The sequence below is a fragment of the Anas acuta genome, chromosome 7 (genome assembly GCF_963932015.1).
Source record: "Anas acuta chromosome 7, bAnaAcu1.1, whole genome shotgun sequence".
In the NCBI taxonomy this organism is placed as follows: domain Eukaryota; kingdom Metazoa; phylum Chordata; class Aves; order Anseriformes; family Anatidae; genus Anas; species Anas acuta.
In genome coordinates, this window is record NC_088985.1 from 116337 (window position 1) to 138024 (window position 21688).

General features: G+C 39.6%; 2 protein-coding genes across 5 annotated transcripts in view; one reads left to right on the forward strand and one right to left on the reverse strand.

The window, feature by feature from the left end:
• LOC137859948 (coiled-coil domain-containing protein 138-like) overlaps positions 1 to 7329 on the forward strand; it is a 27047-nt gene extending 19718 nt beyond the window's left edge. For 3 of the 4 annotated variants that reach the window (XM_068689608.1, XM_068689605.1, XM_068689607.1), the window contains 3 exons: positions 585 to 701; positions 1636 to 1828; positions 4419 to 7329. In XM_068689608.1, the coding sequence (XP_068545709.1) occupies positions 585 to 701; positions 1636 to 1828; positions 4419 to 4609 (501 nt within the window). In that variant the 3' untranslated portion in view covers positions 4610 to 7329. The remainder of the gene's footprint in view (positions 1 to 584; positions 702 to 1635; positions 1829 to 4418) is intronic. The other variant, XM_068689606.1, reaches the window with a different exon arrangement.
• Positions 2408 to 18333, reverse strand: LOC137859949 (cysteine protease ATG4A-like). The gene is made up of 10 exons (XM_068689609.1): positions 17879 to 18333; positions 17317 to 17415; positions 16422 to 16523; positions 15793 to 15865; positions 14380 to 14459; positions 13654 to 13841; positions 13466 to 13544; positions 12432 to 12577; positions 11325 to 11381; positions 2408 to 2603 (listed from the first exon to the last, which is right to left on the reverse strand). Exons 3-10 carry the CDS (start codon positions 16423 to 16425, stop codon positions 2529 to 2531), a joined length of 702 nt encoding a protein of 233 aa, XP_068545710.1. The 5' UTR covers positions 16426 to 16523; positions 17317 to 17415; positions 17879 to 18333; the 3' UTR covers positions 2408 to 2528.
• Positions 18334 to 21688: the final 3355 nt, after the last annotated feature.

The following is a 21688-nucleotide window of genomic DNA, read 5'->3' on the forward strand; positions in this document are numbered from 1 at the left end:
CTATTTTAAGTCACCTTGAGATTCCTTTCTATTTTAAGTCACTTTTCTCAGCTGATAATTTATCTCGTGTTTTATCTGTAATACTGTATGTAATTCCTTTTTCCTAAGGAGATACACACGTCTAATTTAAAGTATTTTAGTGCTGATACTAGGTATTAAAAGTTCAAGTTATGTCTTATAAAAGATGATACCGTGCTATACTTGTAACGCTTTTTTGGGATACCGAGGCTTGGAAATCAGTGAAGCGTTCAGGAAATCTGCTTTTTCTGTTTGTTTGTTTGTTTGTTTGTTTAATTATTATTCTATCTAAAATTTGTAGCCCTTGGTATTAGACTTCAGAGCTTGAGCTCACACAATGTCTTTCCACTTTTTGTGTAAACCTGTGTAAAATGTAAATTCAGTATATAATTCTGTTACCTGTACCAGATCTGCCCAGTGAGTATTTGTACATGTAGTCTGTTAAACTCCGGGAATACGTTGATTTTAGTTTGGTTTAGTTTTGCTTAGTTTGCTTTTTACTTGTGGTTAGCTTGTACTGTAAGTTCGTATACTGCACGTAACTTTGCCATTCTGTATTTTTACAGCTTTTGCCTATGGTCACTGGACAGCTCCAGTGGATGCCATTTGTGGATCCTAAACTACATATGTCTGTGATTCAATTTATCTACTGGTCTCTAAGGCAGATAGACACTGGTAGTCAGGTAAATTCCCAAGAGATATTTTGTATTATAAATGAGTATGAAAAGTAGATATTTTCAGGGAGTATATATAAAAGAAACTTTGCTGTCTTTGCAAAGCATAAATGCCTACCACAGATACATAGCAAATGAAAAAGTAATTCTCACCAAATTAACTTTCTCACATTCGTTGTAATATTTTGCACCGTGTCTGTAAACATATTTTTGCACACATACGTGATCTTTGTTGCAGTAGTGTGTAGCATCTCAGAAATGGTATTTTCCATATGTGCTTACAAAACTTGTGAACTAGGAAAAGAAATATATTTTTGTTCACTTTATGCATGAGATTTGTTGAAATTGATGGCAACGTGTGGCAAAGTAGCAAAGGTATTTTGATTTCTTTGTTCTCTACTCAGTGTCTAACTGAATAGAACTAAGCTGGTGGTTCCAGTGCTAATGAGAACGTATTTTAAATGAGCATGTTATTAAGTTTGATTCTGAAGTAATATTTCTGCACCGGTTTTTGAAAAGTCCAATACATCTTACCTGTACAGTATTCTTAAGGGTAATGTTTAGACCTTAGTTCTGTAAGCGCTTTTGTAGGACCTAGCTTCAGGCATCTTCACAAAAGAGGGTAGTGTAGTAGGCAGCACTGATTAAAGCTGAGTTTGAACTGACTTTATTCTGGAACCAGAGGCAAATTAAATAATGTCAGCATATCAGGGGCCCTGACTACCTTGTTTCTTTGTGAAGTGTGTGTTGACTAGGCCCTGTGCTAATGTTGTTCAACTGCTTGTGGAACGCAAAGTAGTATCCCATGTACAGACTATATTACAATACACGGTCACGACATCTGCTATTTAATATTTAATCCTTAGGGGAACATACGTACTTAGCAGACAGGATTTTCATGTATTTTAATGTTTACGCTAAATGTGCACGTTGTTTGAAACAGGATGCAAGCATGACAGCAACAATGGAGAGACTTGCAGAAGTTATTCTCAAAGGCGCAGTACAAAAGGGAAGCATGCAAAAATGGACTAAAAAGTCTACACGGAGTAAACCAAAAGCTGCACATTTCTTTAAAAGCTCCTCTATGCCTTTGAGGTTTCTGTCAACTTTAGTTGTGCTTAGAACAGCAAAACGAAGTAAGTTCTGGTTTTTATTATGTCTTTTTTAAATTATCTTTTTCTTTTTCTTTTTTTTTTTTTTTTTTAATCTTATTTTCAGGTATGTGCCCAGACAAAAAAACAAATGTACAAAATGCAGCAGTTCAATGATACTGTAGCATCTGTAATGCTTTAGTAGTAAAGGATGTTTTATTTGAATTTTACCACCTGATGAAGCATAATATAGGGAAGCAAGTATGAACCTTGCTATTATTCATGTCATAATTTGTGTGGTCATTTTAATATGCTTTATTTATGTCAGTGAGATCAACGTATTTTGTGACAAAGGGGAAAAGAGATGTTGGTAATTCTCTCAAGCAATCACCGTAGCAGTGATTTGTTTGTCAAGATCTGCACTGCATATAATGGTACAGCTAATTGCTCCTCAGTAAACTGAAATCAGTAGCAAATTCAGAACAGTTCTAGAATTTCATTGCTTTGTCAAAGTTTAATGTAAAGCTCATACTCTATCTAGCTCTTACCTCTCTGCTGTCTCCCCTTTTCTCCTACCAAGTCTGTCACTGCAAGTGGCTACCCATAAACATTATCAGCATTGAAGAATGCTACCATATGCTGATGCAGTATAGTAATGTATTTTGTTAACAGGCAAAAGCAAACGAGGTCGTACTTGTCTGGAGATATCGCAGTTCTTAGTGACTTTTGCTTCAGTTCATGAGAGTTACTCCACTTGTGCAATTTCCAGGATGCCGTAGTATCTCTTCTCAGCAGCAGTTTCTTTAAAAACAAACAGGGCCTGAAAAGACAAAAAACGTTTTCTTTGAAGTGATGACAAAAATACTGACCTGTTGTCCTGGTTTCAGTTAGCACAGAATTAATTTTCTTCCTAGTAGCTGGTGGAATGCTGTGTTTTGGCTTAGGATGAGAAGAGTGCTGATAACACCCCGATGCTTTAATTGTTGCAGAGCAGTGCTTATACTAAGCCAAGGACATCTCAGCCTTTTGCTCTGTCCTGCCAACGGGCAGGCTGGGGGTGCAGTAAGAGCTGGGAGGGGACAGACCCAGGACAGGTGACCCAAACTAGCCAAAGGGGTATTCCATACCATCTGACGTCATGCTAAACAATATATAGGGGTGGCTAGCTGGGGGGAGGGGGGCCGGACTGCTCGGGGTTAGGCTGGGCATCGGTCAGCGAGTGGTGAGCAATTGCATTGTGCATCACTTGTTTGTACATACTATTATTACTTTCCTATTATCACCATTGTATTATTATTGTTATTATTTTATTATTATTTTGTTATTATTATTTTCCTGTCTTATTAAACTGTCTTTATCTCAACTCACGGGCTTCACTTTCCATTTCTCTCCCCCGTCCCAGAGAGGGAGGGGGGAGGGTGAGCGAACGGCTGCGTGGTGTTTAGCTGCCGGCCGGGTTAAACCACGACACCTGTGCAGTATTTATACTGGTAGTACTTAGAATAAGTAGGATTTAAACATTCTGGAAGACCACCCTGTCACCATTAATAAACAAATACAGTATTTCAGCTGTTGGAGGGAAGAATCAGTGTATTTTTAATTTCAGTATCATATAGTTTCAGTCAGAATATTTTGGTGAAGCATGATTACCCTGAAATTGAAACTCACATTTCTAGAAATGTTTGATGAAAATGATGCAAATGAATTACAATACAAAAAAAGTACTTATTGCAGAGATTAACTATAAGCAGATGAAAGCTGTTGATCAGAATGAATCAGTTTAGCTTCTCATGGTCGGTTTTTACTGCGAGCCTATAGAACATGGAAAAAAATTACCTGTTAAATTTATGTTGAAACTTACCGTGTATGAATTTTCATCACTGACCACATGTCTAATGATCTAGCGATGACAAAGCAGCACATTCAGTTTAAACATATATATCCTGTTCCCTTCAAGATGCTAATATCCAGCAGATGGCACTGTAATTAAACTTTTGCTATGTGATAAATTTTTCCCTTACTCTTAATTTTCTGTGCTCCAGATGATCAATGCTATTCCAAGATATTGAGGAAGATTTGACATCATGAAATTAAGAAAACTGAATTGATTCACTTAATCTAAATTCTCTGAATAATTTAGTGTTCTCCAAAATGGATGCATATATAACGTGGATGCATATATAACTTAAACTACAGCTTTTTATGGAAAGAAATGTGAATAGTTGCTGTCATGACAGTAATTGCAGTTATTCAGATGAATGAGCCTTTTACTCCTTTATTAGAGGCTTCCCAGATGTTGAAACCAATATAGTCCCAAACTATGCAGTTTGTGATTTCTTTTCTCTCTTAAGGAAGAGATTAGAAAGGTGTTATATTTGCAAATATATTTTGCTCAATTTGTGAGTTGTAACTTGTCTTTTTTTCCACTCACAACAATTTTTGTAAGGAATAAAAATAGGCAGAAGATGCATTTAAACAAATAAGTAAATTAATATTTTCAGCCATTTAATTTTTTTTTTTTTAATTAGTATATATCTGCAACAGTAACTCTTAGGATAAATATTCATGTATTTGTGATCATCTAATGGAACTGTGATTACATAATTTTTATTCCCTGTTTTCTGTTATCTTTCAGTGGATTACCTGACTCAGGCATTTCGTTCCCTTTGCGTGGACTTGAAGACAGATGAAGGAAAGATCTTATTTTTGCAATACCGATGTGTGCCTATCATACTAAGCCACTTAACTATATCCAAAAAATGTCTCCTTTTTATTGCACTTAATGCATTAGTTGAGATGGCCATGAACAACGATAAAAGTGAGTAATTGAAAAAAATACATACAAAGTTATGATGAAAGTAGGTGAGGTAAGCATAAATACCAAATCAAAAATAACGTGCTGCTTCTCTATAAATAACCTGATCTAGCATTAGCATTCATTTGTGTCATTTAAATTCATTAGAGATATAAAGTATGTTTCTGAATTGTCCGTCTCTTCTCACTGTCAGCATCCAAGCTTTACATCTTGTCCTGGTTGCTTTCTTAGTGGTGTGATTTTTTTTGATGTTTAGTTTAGCTTTTCTGTTTATTCCACTGGTTTACCTTGCTGATGTTTTGCCAATGAGTAATTTTCTTTTGAAGTAAGGCTGTGCCAGGGCAGCCATTTCATGAAATCCTGTTAGCAGGTGGAGATAAAATAAATAAATAAATAAATAAACTTTTATCTTTTTTTACCCCCCTAATGTGAACAGCTCACCCCTAGCCATTTTTCACTTTAATTGGAAATGGCACATCTGTAAGGGATGGTTATGTTTCAATGAGTTGTACTGTGGTGTGGTCCTATAAAAGGGTTAATAGTCTCCTTCACAGTGGTTTTCCAGGTGACACAGGCAAAGAATCAGTTGATAACAATCTGGATGAACACACAAGTAGTGAGCCATTCCAGTGTCATGTGGAACAATCCTTGTTAATTTTCTTAAAATAAAAATTATTCATTGCTTTTTGGAACAGAAAAGGGAAGGAGAAGGGACTGCTGCTATTTGTGAAATGTATATTGTTGGCTTGGGGTATTTTGTTACCATGTACTATAGGGGCAAAAACAGAAAGCGTGTTTGACTTGGGATGGAACAACGTTGAGTTAGAAGGCATTTTGTAGTGAGATAAGTGGCAGAAAGATTTACCTGATGTTGTTTTCATCCTTTCAGACCGTGTGGTTAGTTTATCTATTTATTTTTTTTACACTAAAGTATTTCTAATCATCATAATTTTGATCGGTATAGTAACGGGGAAAGAAAAACCTAAGCAGGGTTGATGGTATCTGACATTACTTTGAAGAAAAATTCCACTAACAGTACATGTTCTGTTATCTAGTAGTAGTCATTTCGATCTGCTGGATGCCTAGATTTGGAAGAATAATGGAGATAAATTGTGACAAGTTCACATTTTGCCATGTTGCTTGTAACCTTGTTGCATGTCAAATGTAACCGTTCAGGTATTGGTACCATCTGTTTCCTATCTATACGTAGTATCTTAATGACAAATTAGAATTAATAGTCTTATTGCTGTTCATCTTTACTGGCACGCAGCTTTTCATGTACCCCATCCCTGTTTGGTTCAGGTGTTTCACATCCAGAATCCTGTCAATCTGTCTTGTTATAAAGGTAGTTCCTGGCCTCCAAGGTGTAGGTTTTTGTTCTGGTCTTTTCTGATCTTTGTAAACTTCTGTTCAGTCCAACTTACTTCTGTGACATAAGGAATCCTGTTCTATTTTTAACCTTTTTTATTGCTTTTTTTTGTGTGTGTATGTTTGTGATGGTCATTTAAGAATGATGGTGGCCTCCCGTACATCCTGTGTCATAGCTGCGTGAAGGTCTTGCACATCTAGGAAGCTGAAGAACAATTGATACCATCCTGAGGTCAACATGTACTGGGTGATGGGCTGGACCTGTCCTTGGGCTCTCTTAACTCGGGGTCACCCACGAAGGCATCCACACTCGAGGGGCCTTGCACTGACTGTTACCTCGCCTGCCCTCCGTTGTGCTATAACCACTGGCTCTTACCAGGCCCAGCTGTTGACGACGAGAATCAGTTAAACTCAGCAAATGGTTCCAATCTTGCCAGTGACTGTGTAAGAGACAGCAGCTCATCAGCAAGCTGTTCAGTGTTGTTACTGGTTCTTTTTCTGTGGTCCTTATGTAACTTTTCCACGAGCTAACTCTCCATCACTCTGTTGGGTTGGTCCGGTCTCCTGGCAGATCCACATGCAATTAGAAACGAGGCAAAATCGTAATGGTTAATTTGTTAAAACATGAACTTCAAGCTGGTGTTCCTGACAGTCTTCATTTTCTGAGGTGACAGAGCTTTAGCTATAAAACAGAAATTTCTGAATGACAATAGCTGGTGAGACTTGATGCTGTGAGTGACTGATCACTTTGAGGGTAAATTTCAGATGAGTTCTGTCAACAGTGATAAATTGCTCATTGTTCATTACAGTCTACCAATGAAGTTAAGTTAATGTAACTACCAAATGCTGCAATTTTTTATGGCTCCTATGGGAGGCTTTTGCAGATTATTTAAAATTGTGTCAAATCCTGACAGGATAGATTCCAAGTTAGTTTTTCTACAGTAGTTAATAAAAACAAAATCTGTGCAGAGATGATGCAGAAAAATATGTAAAAATACACAGTTTTTATTCTTCTAGTTCATCAGATAGACAGGCATTTAAATTATATGCTTATTTTGTACATTTGTGATGATTTAAAATCTATTCTGCAAAAGCTTATTTGAAATGAATATATAAAATGAATAGATAAACAATGTAGGAAAAATCTCTTTAAATGCATGTCTTTATCAGTTTGCTTTCATGTGATTGAACTTTGTGAAACTTGAGGTATTATTTCCACTTTGGCTCTTCTGCTTTATGGTAAAATTCCCTCAGCGTATTTTTTATATTGTTTTATAAACCTCACAGTTAAAACATTTTACAGTGTATCTGTATGTATATGTGTGTGTATATATATTAATAAAGTTTTTTTAAGATACCTTAAGACCGGTATTTTTAATAATAAAATAATACAGTATTATTGAGACCAGTAAGAACAAGCCAGCAAAGAAATGCCCAAGTAAGCAGAATATGGTATTTGTTTACACCTACAAAAAGGAATTTAAGGCATTTTTAGATATTTAAGGATATTTATAGGAATAAATTGTAGGACCTCCTTCTTCTACAGTAAAAGTAGAATAATATTACAATAACTATTAATTTAATGGCATATTCTAAGTAACTATATCCTGGGGCATACCAAGTGTGTTTATACGCTAAGGGCAGAGTGCAGTGAATAGTGACTTGTTTTGTTGGATTCCTAACAAATGTGTTCAGTTCTGTGACCTATTAAATTGGTACTTATGTTCTTTATGGTGTTGCTCTAAATCAGTCTGTACTATTAGAATCAAGAGTGAAATAACACAAGGGAACAGATTTTACTTTATTCTGAATTGACTAAGTTTTGGGGAGCAGGATAAATAGAAAAGATTATACTATATGGCCATGTTTAAAAATTATCCAGCATTTTACAGGAATTGTTTTGATATTCAGGTGTTCTTATCCAACTCTGACCTCTCAATTACGATTCTGCCTGTCTTGAAACGGTACGGTGACAGTTTTGATAATGAAAAGCTGTCTAGTCATCAGTGTCTACATGTACTATTTCCGTACGTCATTTTGCAGCAGCTTAAAATATTTCCTTGTCAGTTTTTTTAGCATAGCTTAGTGTTCTCCTCATGTCATCATAAGAAAAGGAGCATTGAATAAACATGTTGAAGATGAGATTTTTTTATCTGAGTTTAAAATTGCTCAGTGTCCTGTTTTCCTTTGTTCTCAAGGGAATAGGCCTTGTTTTAATACCACAAGTGCTGGTAATATCAGAATTCTTAGGAACTTGGGTGAGTTTTGTTCGCAGTTTTACCTGATTTTTGCATCACATGCCTAGAATATACCCAGTTAGTACATTGTTCTCATGGTTGCACAGCATGAGGCGCATATAAAACCCTCAAAAGCTATAAATCAATGATTTAGTTTTCCATGAGCCAAGTGCTGTGATTAAACTTTTTAACTATTTTCTTTTACAGTTTACTTAAAGATTTTCCTGGAAGACTGCAATAATGAACGCTTTTTCGATACTTTGGCTGCATTGCTTCAGAATCGCGAGCTAGACATTTCGATTTTGGAAAGGATTTGTTTTATATTACAGAAACTCTCCGAAATAAAGTAATCCTTTACTACCGTTTTTCTGTTAATTGCCATTAGATCACTGAACTTGGGGACCTTTCTCTTTTTTTAAAAGCTCATCTCTGTTTTGACGTTCATTTGCTCCAATACAAATAATGCTGGACTTTCATTGTTAGCAATTATGTTTAAAATGTTTGTCACAGATATGTAAGATGAATCTCTCAATTTGCCTATATATCTGTGTAGTTCAGAATATGAACTAAAAAATAACTAGCCTAAAGAACATATATTCCTCATTTATTTAGATGACGAGAATGCTTAGAAGAAAACCCTTCTTTTCTTCCCCCTGACCTTCGGTTTTACTGAGTTACTTGGTAAAAATGTCCTCTGAAAATTGTTTTGTATGTGACTTAAATTTCAGTTTTGTCAATTTTCATCTCTATCAAAACAAACAAACAAAACAAACAAAAAAACAACACACGGTTTAAAGTCTTGAGCCATTTAAGACTTTGGGGGAATGTTAACCTTTACAGAATAGGTTTCTGTTGCTTACTGGTTACTAATTTATTATAACAAAGACCTTCAGCATGTCAGTGGTAGAATGCTGCTGAGTTCCGTTGATGTGCATTATTTAATGGGATTGTTTCATTTATAAAAGCAGGTATTTCCACTAAACTGTTGCTTACATTAGAGTTAGTTATTTACAAAACTGAGGGTTTTGTTTGATTTTTCTTAGGAACAAAATTGAACTCTGGGGAGAAAAAAAAAAAAAAAACTTCCTGTAAAATACTCTAATTTAAATCATATTTTTCATCGGAAATAAACTAAAGGTGTACTCAGAAATCCAGATTTTTTAATTTGTTTAATTAAAAGACAACCTCACAGGTGGTGCCATAAATCTTAAGAAATGAACCTTGAAATATTCTTTAATTTTTTTTATCCTTGGTTTTGTAGTAGTTCATTACTGTATTTGCCTCGATGTTATTGTGGATTTTCTGTACACGTCCTGTTTCTGAAATCTTGCTTCTCACTGGGGAAATCTTTTTACAGGTTTTCCTTGATCTTCCACTGTACTACATGTAAATACCATTTAGTCAAGAGAAAGCATAGTTCTTGATGTGAGGAATGTTTTAACAATTCCAATTCATGTCCATAAATTCGTGTCCATAAAGAATAATTCTGTTTGAATCCTGTCTGCCTCTGGGCCCTGCACTGGCAATTTAGTTCTTGAACCACAGATGCAGTGTGTCCCAGTCTCCCCCTCATTCTAGTCAACTTATCACGTCTTCAGAAAACACTCCTTAAATTTATGAACCTGTTTGCTTTTGTTATTCCTGACTTCTAGTTCTAACAGTTACAGTTTTTTTTTCTGTCTTCTTCGAGATTGATTTAACACTGCTATAGATGTTATGTAGATGACTGTAAATAGCTGGGAAAGAATGTTTTAATTGCTCGTGAGTCGTCAACCTGTTTGGGAGTTTCAGAACAACTGATAATAACTGGTGACTGCTGGTGACTGTTATGAGATCCTTGGTATCTGGTTAGGGGGGCCAAGAGATTAAGAGGAAGAAAAAAGAAGCTGAAGGGCGGTTGGGAGACAAGACCTGTGGAGAGTGTACAGAGAGTGTTCCATAAACTTGGAATAGTGCCGAGTAAGTACAAAGGGTGAGAGGAAGACTACAAGCCTTCAGCATGAAAGACCCCTAGAGACCCCCAGAGGAGACTGGTGCGCATGCTCCAGTAGGAGGAACTGGACCCCGGAAGCTAATTATAATAATCTATTTTTTTTAGAAGTAGTAATGAATATGTATTAGTCTAGGCGCATAAAAATCAGCTGCTTGATGTAACTGGTGTGCGTCCTGGTGGAGCAGAGACTCCCGGTGCACCCAGCGCTGTTTGCTTACCTCTATTCCTTTATATTCTTTTAATAAATCCTATTTTTTTATTTAATCCTAATTTGAATCCTGAGCTATTTACAACAATATTTTCTGCTTTTTAAAAGAAAGTTGCTTGCATAGAACTCTCCTCAAGTTTTCTGTTGATCAATAGCACAAAAGACAGATCTATCAGCTCCTCCAAAGGGGGAAAAAAAAAAAAAAAAACGCATCAGATTTTGAAGGACAGGTTTTGGTCAGGAAAAAAGGTGTTCCTGAAGCCAAACGCTGTTCCTCTTCAAAGAGAAGTTACCTTCTGTCCTGTATTTCAGTTATTTACAAACTGTTTTTTTTTTTTTTAAATAAATGCCTTTAGAGGTTGATGGTACTTTACATTCAGACGTCTGGTGCTTAGCTTAACAGCTGCATGCAGAAACATCCTCAAGTCTGTTTCCTGTGGCAGCCAGCACCTTCTGTTCTCCCTAGATCAGCAGGAGCTAGAGGCCTGCAGCACTTACAGAATCAGATCTTTAAGATAGCAGGGACTAACAGTCATAATTAGAACACGCAATCTATTATGTCAAACAATAAAAAAGGATCAGGAAGCAAATCATTGATACATCACTACAATATGGCAGTTAAACCTTAGTCATTTAGTGAGAATTAGAAGTTAAAAGCAAGTGTCACCCAGTAACACCTTCAAGTGTGTATGTTTACACCCATTTTCCAACTGGCAGGGTTTGTGGCTGGTAAAGTGCTGAACAATTTCCAATTAGCAATTCAGTAGTATTGCCTTACCCTGATGCTTTAATGCATTCTTCTCTTATGGCTCATACAATTTGTATACAAAGGAAAATGCAAAGGAAAATTTTACAAAAAACAGACAATAAAAACCAGACTTTATAAAGAACAAATCGAGATGCTAAGTTCCCACTCTTACCTTTTGTACAAGACTACGCCAGTTATCAAAATCACATTCTTCTTTGCAAAAGAAGCCCTTAGGGGAAAAAACAAACACACAGAGTTTTACCTTTGCAGATGGTAGGTATGTGGTACCAGCAGGTAAGGCGGTTTGACCTCTGATACAGTAATGCCCTGTACGATCAGTAGATATAAGACTCCAAATATGTGGCAGCTCTAGGGAGAGAACCCACGGGGAGAACAAGGCCCTGCAAACCCCTAACGAAATAGTCAAGCAAAAAATAGCAGCAGCTCCTGTGTGCTCCTCCATGGAGCGCCACCCAGTTCCTACAGTCCAGGTATCAGCAGAAGCTGAAAACTTGTAGATGATGGACCACCTAAGGAACATTTCCATTCTGGTATCTATACTGAAAATATTTGCTCTTCATTATGATTTTGTCTGTCTCGTTGCATCATGCCACATTTTGCACAGTTACGTAGTAAAGTATTAAAACAAAACAAAACAAAAAAACTTTCTAAAAAGCAGCAGTATTAAAAAACAGGTATGTGAATGAATGACAGATACCGGTATCTTTACAGATTGTTTAAAGCTTTAGAAACACATCCCACTGGTGACAACTGCCAATCACCCAATCACAGGATACTGGCATGGGATCAGATCCAATTTTTTCAAATACCACAGTACCCCCATGACATTTTGGGTGAATTACAAATAATACATTTGTATTTGTAATTTTGGGTGAAATACAATAATTCCACTTAAACATTTTCAACTTATGATATAAAGTAAGTTTAAGTAACTTGTCTAGAGGTGACCAAACATAAAGTAGTGATAGAATAAAACACGTAAACCTGTTTCAGTTCCTTGCTCTGACCATTATAATGCCTCATGAAAGAAGTAAAAGCTGCTCAGTAAAGAAAACAAAGCGAGCTCCCTACAGTACAGACAGCTCCCCACTTGCCCTAAGATTCTCGATGTAGTTATGTACAAACTACTATGTGTTGATCACAGAAGACAGCTTTGTGATCTTGGTTCTGTTCAAGGAGATGCATTGCTGCCCTTACCAATGTAGAGAGACATTACTTTGAGATAAAGTACATGCATTCAAGATTTCCTGACACTTACTAAAGCTACTGAAGGGTCCAAATTCATGATCTTCATTCTATGTGGGGCTTCCTGGCAGTGGAAACTCTCATCGTCAACCGTGCCATTTTCTTCTGAATCTACAAAGCTTTGAGTGGTGTGAGGGTCCAGATAGATCAGCTCATTGCCTGGATGGGTAAAAGCCGTATGTTAAAAATAAGCAAGTGACATTAATAAGCACTTGGTCCAGAACTGTAAAATAGAAATTAGATTGCCATCGCAGTCAGTATAATCTAGACTTTCCAGCTAGGGATTCTTTAAGAGAATCGGAAGGTTTAGACACAGCGTTTCCCACAGGGTATTTAGTATAACTTCCTATTGTGACCTATTACTGTAATTTTTTGGTTGGTTATGTTCTATCTTTGTCACATACTTCTATTTTTCCATGTGAGATCCAGTACTTTTTTTTTTTTTTAAAAAAAAAAAAAATCTCAAGTGTTGTAAACACTAACATTTGACAGATTAAAAGGTACAGGATGTTCACAGATGCAATCTGTAATCCCATTAGGCATTCATTCAAAAATTGGAACAAAAAAGCCTAACTAAAACAGGTTAGGTTTTACAAAAGGACAAAATAGGGTTGCAAAATTTTGGCCCAAAGTGGGGTGAAATCTGAAGGAATGCATTTTAAATTAATTAGAGCAATACTTAATAACAGAAGGTATGCAAAAGGTGAAAAAGATACTGCTATCAGAAGCAGTTTTGAAATACAAGAAAATAAGAGTGACATTTGACCAATACACTTGTCAAATGCTATCAGCTATTCTCAGTATGTTGCTCTTGTTGATGTCATCACTTATTTTTACACCTAGCTTTGCTGTTAACTTTCTGCTCCTGTTAAGGATCATCTCATACTGTTTCTAAACTCTTTTAGATATGCTTCTTCATTTATTTTATTCTATTCTCATCTTTCTTTACTTCTAGAGGTTCACGCTTAGACTCCTTACTATTTCCCCTTCAAAAAATGTTCTCTTTTGATCATCTGCACATTTGGAATAAGTTTCTTTTTTCCTTACCTAAAAATCCTATGAAATAATAGGCATTATTTGGTTTCCCTCCTAATGCTCCCAAAGACTGTGGCATCTTAAAGCATTCCTAGGAGTTCAAAAGGAATAAAGGAAATTGTAATTCATTTCTTTACTGACATCACAGATACCCAAACTTATTTGACAGTAACGAGCAATGAATTGAAAGAAAACCTTACTTTAAATGCATCAATATATAGGGGATTTATGTGATTTATCCCTAGTTGTAGAGGTATAATAAGCAAGAGGGCTTTCCAGCCTGTGCAGAGTCCTCCTGCGTTCTTGCTTCGGCCAAGAGCACTTCTGTGCAAATGTGCACTGCTGTGGGACGCGCTGCTGCTCTGAGGAGGGGACCAGCACATTTTTTCTGCGGGAATAAAACTAGAAATCAGTCAACGCACAGAGGAACACAAAGCAGATCTTCCTCTCAGTAGTGAATTAAGCTAGTTTGCCAGGGATCTTTATAGGGCACCCAAGACAAAACGAGCCGGGCATGGCAATTACAGCTATTTAGTAGAAGTAATTCTAGCAGACAGTATGTGCTGGCACGTCCAAGTGAGACGTTAGATCAATGATTGGGGGATGACAATTTAAGACTGCAGTGACATGTACTATTAATGTTATTAATACTGTCAAGCTTTGCCTATAAAACGCCAGAGAAATGAAATGGCAGCAATGATGACAGTAGAAATTCTTCAAGGAGCTCTTCACATCCAGTGATGTGAGCACGAAGTTGGCATCAGGGATCAAAAAAACACAACTGAGTTTGTATGTCCTTCTTCCCTCTTCTTACCCTTGCAAGACAAACCCATGGCCCCCCAAGTATTTGTTCATGTTTAGATACATGCTGGCAAATGGAGTCAAATCAGAAACTGTTACCAGAAAACTGATGAGGTGTCACTTACTGATGTCTTCAATGACCACCGTATTGCCCATAGATACATAAACTGCTAATGAATTCCATTCATCAAATAAAGCAAGCTTCCTAGAAAACATTAAGGTACTAATTAATATAAACTAGTTGGATCAAAAGGGTAGCTTTACACTCAGAACCATTTATTTTATTTTTTTTTCTTAAGAAAAAACATCCTTTCTGCATTTTTTAAAGTCTCCATGTAAGAAAAAGAAAACTTTAAACATTAAATGTTTAATATCTTTAGAAAAATAGGTACTGAGTGGTACCAGGAAAAACATATGTGCTGCACCATGTGCAAACTGTTTTGTCTTACTGCTAAGTGCAGTGACAGTAACAGTTCAACTACATCAAGTTTATTACTTTTTATTGCACTCGACAGTCTCTGCAATGGGTTCTTGCCCAATTGTGTCTTTTCTCATCTGGAAAAGAAAAAAATTCCTATGCCAGTTTTGCAGATTACTTTTTGCTTAAGAAATTCCACTGAATTCAGTGGAATTACTTCTGCCTGAGCCTGCGTGCACAGCAGAAATGGGGCATTAAAAGCTAAATCAGCTAAGGGTTTGGGGCACCAAAACTTCAGTGGGAGACAGCAGCACACAGTTTTATGTCCACTTCTGCAAAATCCAAACCTTTGGGGAAGGGAGCTACACTCTTAAGCTGCACTGGCAGAATTAGCTGTTTCAAATAAGCCAGAAAGAAATGGGGGTGAGCGTTTCACCATGAAAAACTTGGCCATGAAAGATCTGGAGTCCAGGGCATGCTTCAGCTCCCCTCCCTCTTCAGATCATGTGCCTGTTCCAGGGTGTCAAAGACTTGCTGCTGAGCTCGCAGGACCTGTAGCCTAGCCCCTGCCTGAGGTAAGACACCTCCACGTACCCCTGGAGAACTGAGCAGCCTCAGTTCCTTTCAGTGTGGCTCCCAGACTATGAGGAGCTGCCCGTCTTTATCCAGTAGCCTTGCTGGCAGAACTGCTGCTCAGAAAGGGAGGAATTGCAGCTCAGTTCCCTCCTCAGCCGAGATGGCTTCTCTCTGATGTTTCACACCACCACTCCGACCTACACGGTGGCACTCTCGACCTGCCAGAGCTGTGCCACTGTGCAGAAAGGAATATACATCTGTGGTGTGACTGGTGAGGGCATGCAGACGGCATAGCAGGAGACTTTCCTGCAGTTTCTTCTCCTCAGGCTCTTCCTTTATTAAAATTTAGAGGTCACCCATTCCCAACTCAGTACCTGCACACCGAGCTGTGGCATGACATTCCATGCTGCACTTGTAAATAGATGGCAAGTACATTCCTGACTGTGGGACAGGGGGAGATGCAGCCTTCAAAACTCTGCCTGGGCCTTGTCTTGGCTGCCCCAGGGGAATACGTTCTGAATGAGACTGGTATGATCTCACTTACTTTAGTACTTGAGCAACTGTATTTGGTCCAAACCATTCTCCAATTGACTTCCCCTCTCCAACACCCACCTGTGCTGTTTTCACAGTGAAAAAAAGACACACGTACACAAAATCAAAGAAAAATGAGACCATAAAGAATGTGGGAACAATACACAGTAAATATCGTGACTGTCAAACATTCTAGAGTAACTGCAACCTGTATTTAGCAATAACAATTATTTTCTCAATCTATGCTCTTTTCAAAACTTAGGGAGTGCCAGTTTCTTTAATAAACAAAAGGCTTCTAAACTATAACGAGAATTACAAGTTAACAAATGTTAGTGCCCTTTATTACAAATTACAGCAATAAGCTACAAGACTGTCTATTCTAACATTACTGACTCTGGTACCCAAGGCTTACAGAGTTTATCAAGAGCTAGATTCTAGTACGTGGCTTTATTTAGGTCTCAGTGAATGTTTCTGTACTACTAGTCTTTGCGCCCATCTGCATACCTTTTTATTTTTATATAAGCATACACATTGTCTTCACATCCACTTTTTAAAATTATGAATTAACATACTGCAAATTAGTGATTCAACACAGTAGAAATTTCAGTGGAAAAAAACCTGAAAGTTTATGTTTGTTCTTACCCATCTGGTGGATTGACTAACAGCAAGCCTTCCTGTCGAGAAAGCATCGTAGGATTCTGTGATATTCTTCTGGTTGTTTTTTGTGTTTTTCCCATTGCCAATCTGAAAGGAAAAATTGATATAGAATAAAAAATGGTGACGTTTTCATTACACTGATCAAATGTCTAGACAGCAGAAAGCTTTATAATGAGATGTTAAAAGACATTTCAATTCATCTCGAATATTTACATTTTGTGTAGAGCTCCTAGAATTCCAAGCTTGTTATTTATCATCAAGCTGCCCTTTATCATCATAGGCTAGATTGTAAAAACAGGGAAAATAAAACAAAACAAAAACATCAACTGCAAACATATTCTGACGGATCATGCTGCGTGTTGATAGCCATTCCAGTATCTATGAGCTTCCAAGATTATTTAAAAGTACAGGCTGTGTTTAGACCTTGTTGGATTTCTAAGCACCCATTAAATAACAACATAAGATCCATACAGAAAGTCCAAACACTCCACTGGCAGCATCCTGGGATGTGACATGCATGCTTAAGAGCTTGCACCAGGGGGGTTTGGACCTCGTGCTGCTGACAAGTGAGGAGTGAAGAGAAGGGTAAGAGCACTGTCCCACGGTGGCAGGTTTTCCCTTGGCCTCAACTTGGGTGTTACACTAAAAGGTTTATAAAATAATGGCGACAGGATTCCCCATTTGTTCTCCTTCTATGCCTATTTCTCTGCTTCAGGCAGGGATGATTTCACCCAGCTGAATATGAATTGATTCATTAGGAACTGTTACCAGGGCATCAAAGAAAGTCTCACTAATAAATTCAGGGTTTGTGCTTTTAATGGAGTACTTACGAAGAAGCGTCTGCAGACAATACCGAAGTTCCCTCAGGACCAGCACTCACCTCTCCCTAAGTGTCTGCAGATCAGTGCTTGGGCCAGCATCATCTGCCCGCATCGCAGCATACATCCCCAGCCAGCGTCCGACGAAGGACCCGTGCCTCCTGTTAGGAAAGTTCATCACAATCAGTGCAGGCTTTCAACTGGGTGCAGCACCACAGAGGACATTTCAGAGTGCTAGAAAACAGATAGGGCTGCTGAAGCCTCCATGAACTGTCCTACAGATAAAAGGCACAGAGCAAGACTTTGGTTCCATGCTGTTGGTCTAATTCTAATCTCTGCATTGCACAAATAAACAAAATTCATTTATTCCTTGTGGAGCTGACTTACTCTTTTCATTCTTCAAGCAGCATTCACAAACCATTTACTGCATGCTATACAACATGATCACCTGTTTACATACAGACATAAATAAACACTGATTTTAATAATCTTCATGTTTACATAAACAGTTAAAATGATGCTCAAAATGCGCTGATACTCTAGAAATATTTCCCCAGCCTACGATGCCATCACTTATCTTGCTATTTAATTTAGAACAATGCAGCAAATCTGCAGTATACTCACCAATAGGCGAAAACTTTCTTCTATACGTAAACCACACGTAAACCACAGTAAACCACACGTGAACACACCTTGGCTTATTGTCTGACTTTGGCTTATGGTGCGTCTGTTGCTGTGTCCAGCACAGTGCAGCCCCTAAATTGCTACCAAAACCTTGCCACAAACCTCAATCCCCCTGTTAAAAGAGACCCTCTTGTTTGTTGCCCTTCTTTCGACACTCTCTAACAGGTTTATGTCTTTTTCTTATACTGCGGAGCCCAAAACTGCACTCAGTACTCAGTACATGGAATACCAACAGAGACTGCCTGGCATTTTCTCTTCTCTGCAGAAGCTCTGTTGCTAACACTGTCCAGAAATCACCACTGTCACAGACAGTAGTAGCATTCCCTCCTCCCACAGTTGGTTCTTCCCCCCAAGACTTAGACACCACCCAGAAAAAGAAGAATAATAATACAAATAAAATAAAATAAAATAAAATAAAATAAAATAAAATAAAATAAAATAAAATAAAATAAAATAAAATAAAATAATAAAATAGTCAAAAGCCATCAGGAAGGCAGTGGTGCAGACTGTGGAGAGCCTGGGTTCAAATCCTTCTTCTGTGAGGCTCTGAACCTATATCCCACCACAATCTCTCTGCTAATGTATGGCAGGGAAAGGAGGAAGAAAGAACATATCTCCTGCACTTTCCATTTATTGTTGACTGACAATTCTGTAGAGTTATAAAGCCTCAATCAGTGAGATACAGGGTTCTTCTCACATTGTCTCACTGTGCCCTAAGCGGAACAGCTCTCATTTAATAGATGCTTCACCACAAAATCATGAGTCATCTGCAGTTTTGAACTTTTCTGGGATCAAGTCCCTTCAGATGGTTGAGGAATCTGCTCCAGCACCTATGTAAACTGGTGCTCTACTAAGCTAGTGAGTGAACAAGAGAGAAATCCTCTGCTAGATGACTTGACAAATTGGGTCTGAAAATAGTGTTGAGGCAGAATAGTCCACGATTTTTGCCTTGGGTGCACAGAGGGATTGGGTGTTGTAGACTTCTTTTATTCTTCATTAAGATAAACATTTTCAAAAATGTGCTTGTTCAACCTTGCTCCCACTGTGTGCATGGGAGGGAGATAACTGAAAGTGGGGAGCGTTGCTTGGATCCTGCAAGTGGCTGAGGTCCGGTGGGGTTGGAGGCTTTCTTCCTCCTTTTGGAAATGCAAAGCAACCCTGCACCTCCCCTGCACTTGCAGGAGGATCGTGACAGCCCAAAGTACAGCGGCTTTGTAATTGCTGCATACACTTCGATCGGATTTACGTGGCAAGGGTTTGGTAGCAGGGGCCTGCAGGGATGGCGTCTGTGAGAACAGTCCAGACAACAGCCAGCTCCAGATAGCTCCAAAACGGCCCCGGCGCTTGCCAGAGCTGAGCCAATAAGCGATGTTGTTTGCACCTCTGGGAGAGCAGATGTAAGAAGGGGGAAATACTGCTGCACAACAGAAGCTGGAAGAGCAAGGAGTGAGAAGCAGCCCTGCAGCCCCCAAGGTGAGTGCAGCAGGAGGCAGGAGGTGCTCCAGGCTCACAGCAGCAGTTCCCTTGCGGCCTGTGCAGGGAGAGGCCCCTGGTGGAGCAGGCTGTCCCCCTGCAGCCCATGGGTCCCCCGTGGAGCAGATCTCCACGCTGCAGCCCCCCTGTGGCTGGAGGAGCCCCCAGTGGAGCAGGTGGCTGTGGCCTGGAGGAGGCCGCGGCCTGTGGAGAGCCCCCGCAGGAGCAGGCCCCGGGCTGGACTGGAACAGGCTGTGCTGAGCCTGCTTTGCCCGTGACGCTCCTTGTGGAGTGATCTCCCTGTCCTTCTGGCAGCCCTTGAGCCCTTTCCAGCCTCTTTTCTCCCCTTGGCGTTGGAGGAGGGGCGGGGAGAGAGCGCTTGTGCTGGAGCTCAGCTGCCCAGCTGAGGAAAGCCACCGCGGTTTGCTCTCTCTTGCCGCTGCTGCAGCACGCTGGTAGCAGCCAGCAGCATCTGTTCTTCAAGCCTCAGCAAGCCCACAGCATCTTCCTTGAAGGGATCCCTTTCCTTCACACCTGCCAGGCGCCGCCTCCAGAGGCTGAGGGCTTGTGCCCCGTTTGCAAGCGCTTTCTCAGTGCCCCCTTCCCCAGAGAAGGATCCCAGCTGCTTGGCTTCCCTGCCCTCTGCTGCCAGGCTCCCGCAGCTGCTATCCCAGCAGCGCAGCAGCCAGCTGACAACGTGCTCGCCTGGAGGACAGCTGCAATCTTGTCCCATGGCTCGCAGCTCGCCCAGGGATGGGGATCACCTGCTTGATGCTGCTTTTCTCTCTGCTCTCCTTTCCAACAGCCTCCTGTTCCCTGGGATGGCCCTACCTTGGGGTAGGCTGCCTTGCCTTCCTCTTGCTCCTTCCCCTTCTTGGGAGGACTTTCTGCCCTTCCGAAACGAGATGACTTCTGCATGCATTCCTTCCCCTTGTGTGTATTGGCGCCTGAGACAGGACCGGGGTAGTCCCCGGAGCCAGCTTTTAGGGCCTGTGCCAGGCTTGGAGGGGCTGCAGGGAACATGCCAGGGGCTCGAGGGGCTGCAGAGCGAGTGACAAGGCTTTGAGGGGCCTCAGGTCCCAGCGCAGTGGTTGAAGTCGATGCAGGGAACATCAGAGTTGTTGGAGGGGCTGCAGGTAAAATGCCAGGGGTTGCGGGGGCTGCAGGGTGCGTCACAGCTTTGCATCAGGTCAAGACGCATTTTCCTATAACCAGACATTTCCTCCTGAAGGGGCTGAAGAGCATGGAATGGTCTTCAAAATGCACAGAGCAAACCCCAGCAAACGTAGAGCTGCTGCTAGCAAGTAGGTAACTTTATTGTTCCTGTTGTTAATTTTGTTTCACAACAACAGATGCAAATATGTATCTTGAGTTGAGGGCAAAGGTGACCTTGGATCTGAAGCACACAGGCGTTCGCTAATGTACCCCATCCAGAGTGAATCCAGAACGACTCCGAAGGAAAAATAAAGTCCAAACCAATGCGTTGTGATAAAGAGAGTTTAATAGGGTAGAAAAGGAAGAGAAACAAACAAAATAATAAATAATGATATTTATAATTTATAATATATTAATATATAAAACTATTTAATACTAATAAATACTAAGACTTATAATTTTATAATAATAAAACAATGCCATACTGTACAACACAGTCAATAAAGTGGATTTAATTAAATAAATAATAAAACCAACAAATTAAAGGAAAATTAACAAATTTAAATTTAATAAAAATAAAACCCATTTTTCCCATTCCAATGAATTCCTATCCCCATCATCACTTCCCATCCCACTGATCATCTGCTATCCCAAAAACCTCCCAGTTCTTATCCCCTCGGCATCCCAGTGCAAGAAGTGCTGCAGGCAGAGGCCTTGCTGAGTGACCACCTAAGGAGAGGAATTTAATCCAGAAGGAAGGAAAGAAGAGCAAAGGGGGGCCAAAACAGCAGGGCCGCAGCCCTGGGAGGAGCGGGAGCCGGCTGCTGGACCTGCCATGGTGGCTGGAGAGTGGGGCGGTTGCTTGGGGAACCCGAGCAACAGGGGTTCCGTCCCAACGGCTGACCAGCCCCTCGCCGACATCGTGGGGAGGACTGCAGGCTTTGGAGCCAAGCAGGCTGCCCAGCGCAAGACATGGCCTTCCCCAAACAAACACTCGCAAAGAAATGCTATATAGAAACCTCTCCTGCGATTAGGACACCTTCTCCAGCTCCCAGAGAAAGTGCTTTTTCCCCTCTTGTTTCTGAAGCTGTTGCACTAAAAATGCAAACGCATCTGTCTCCC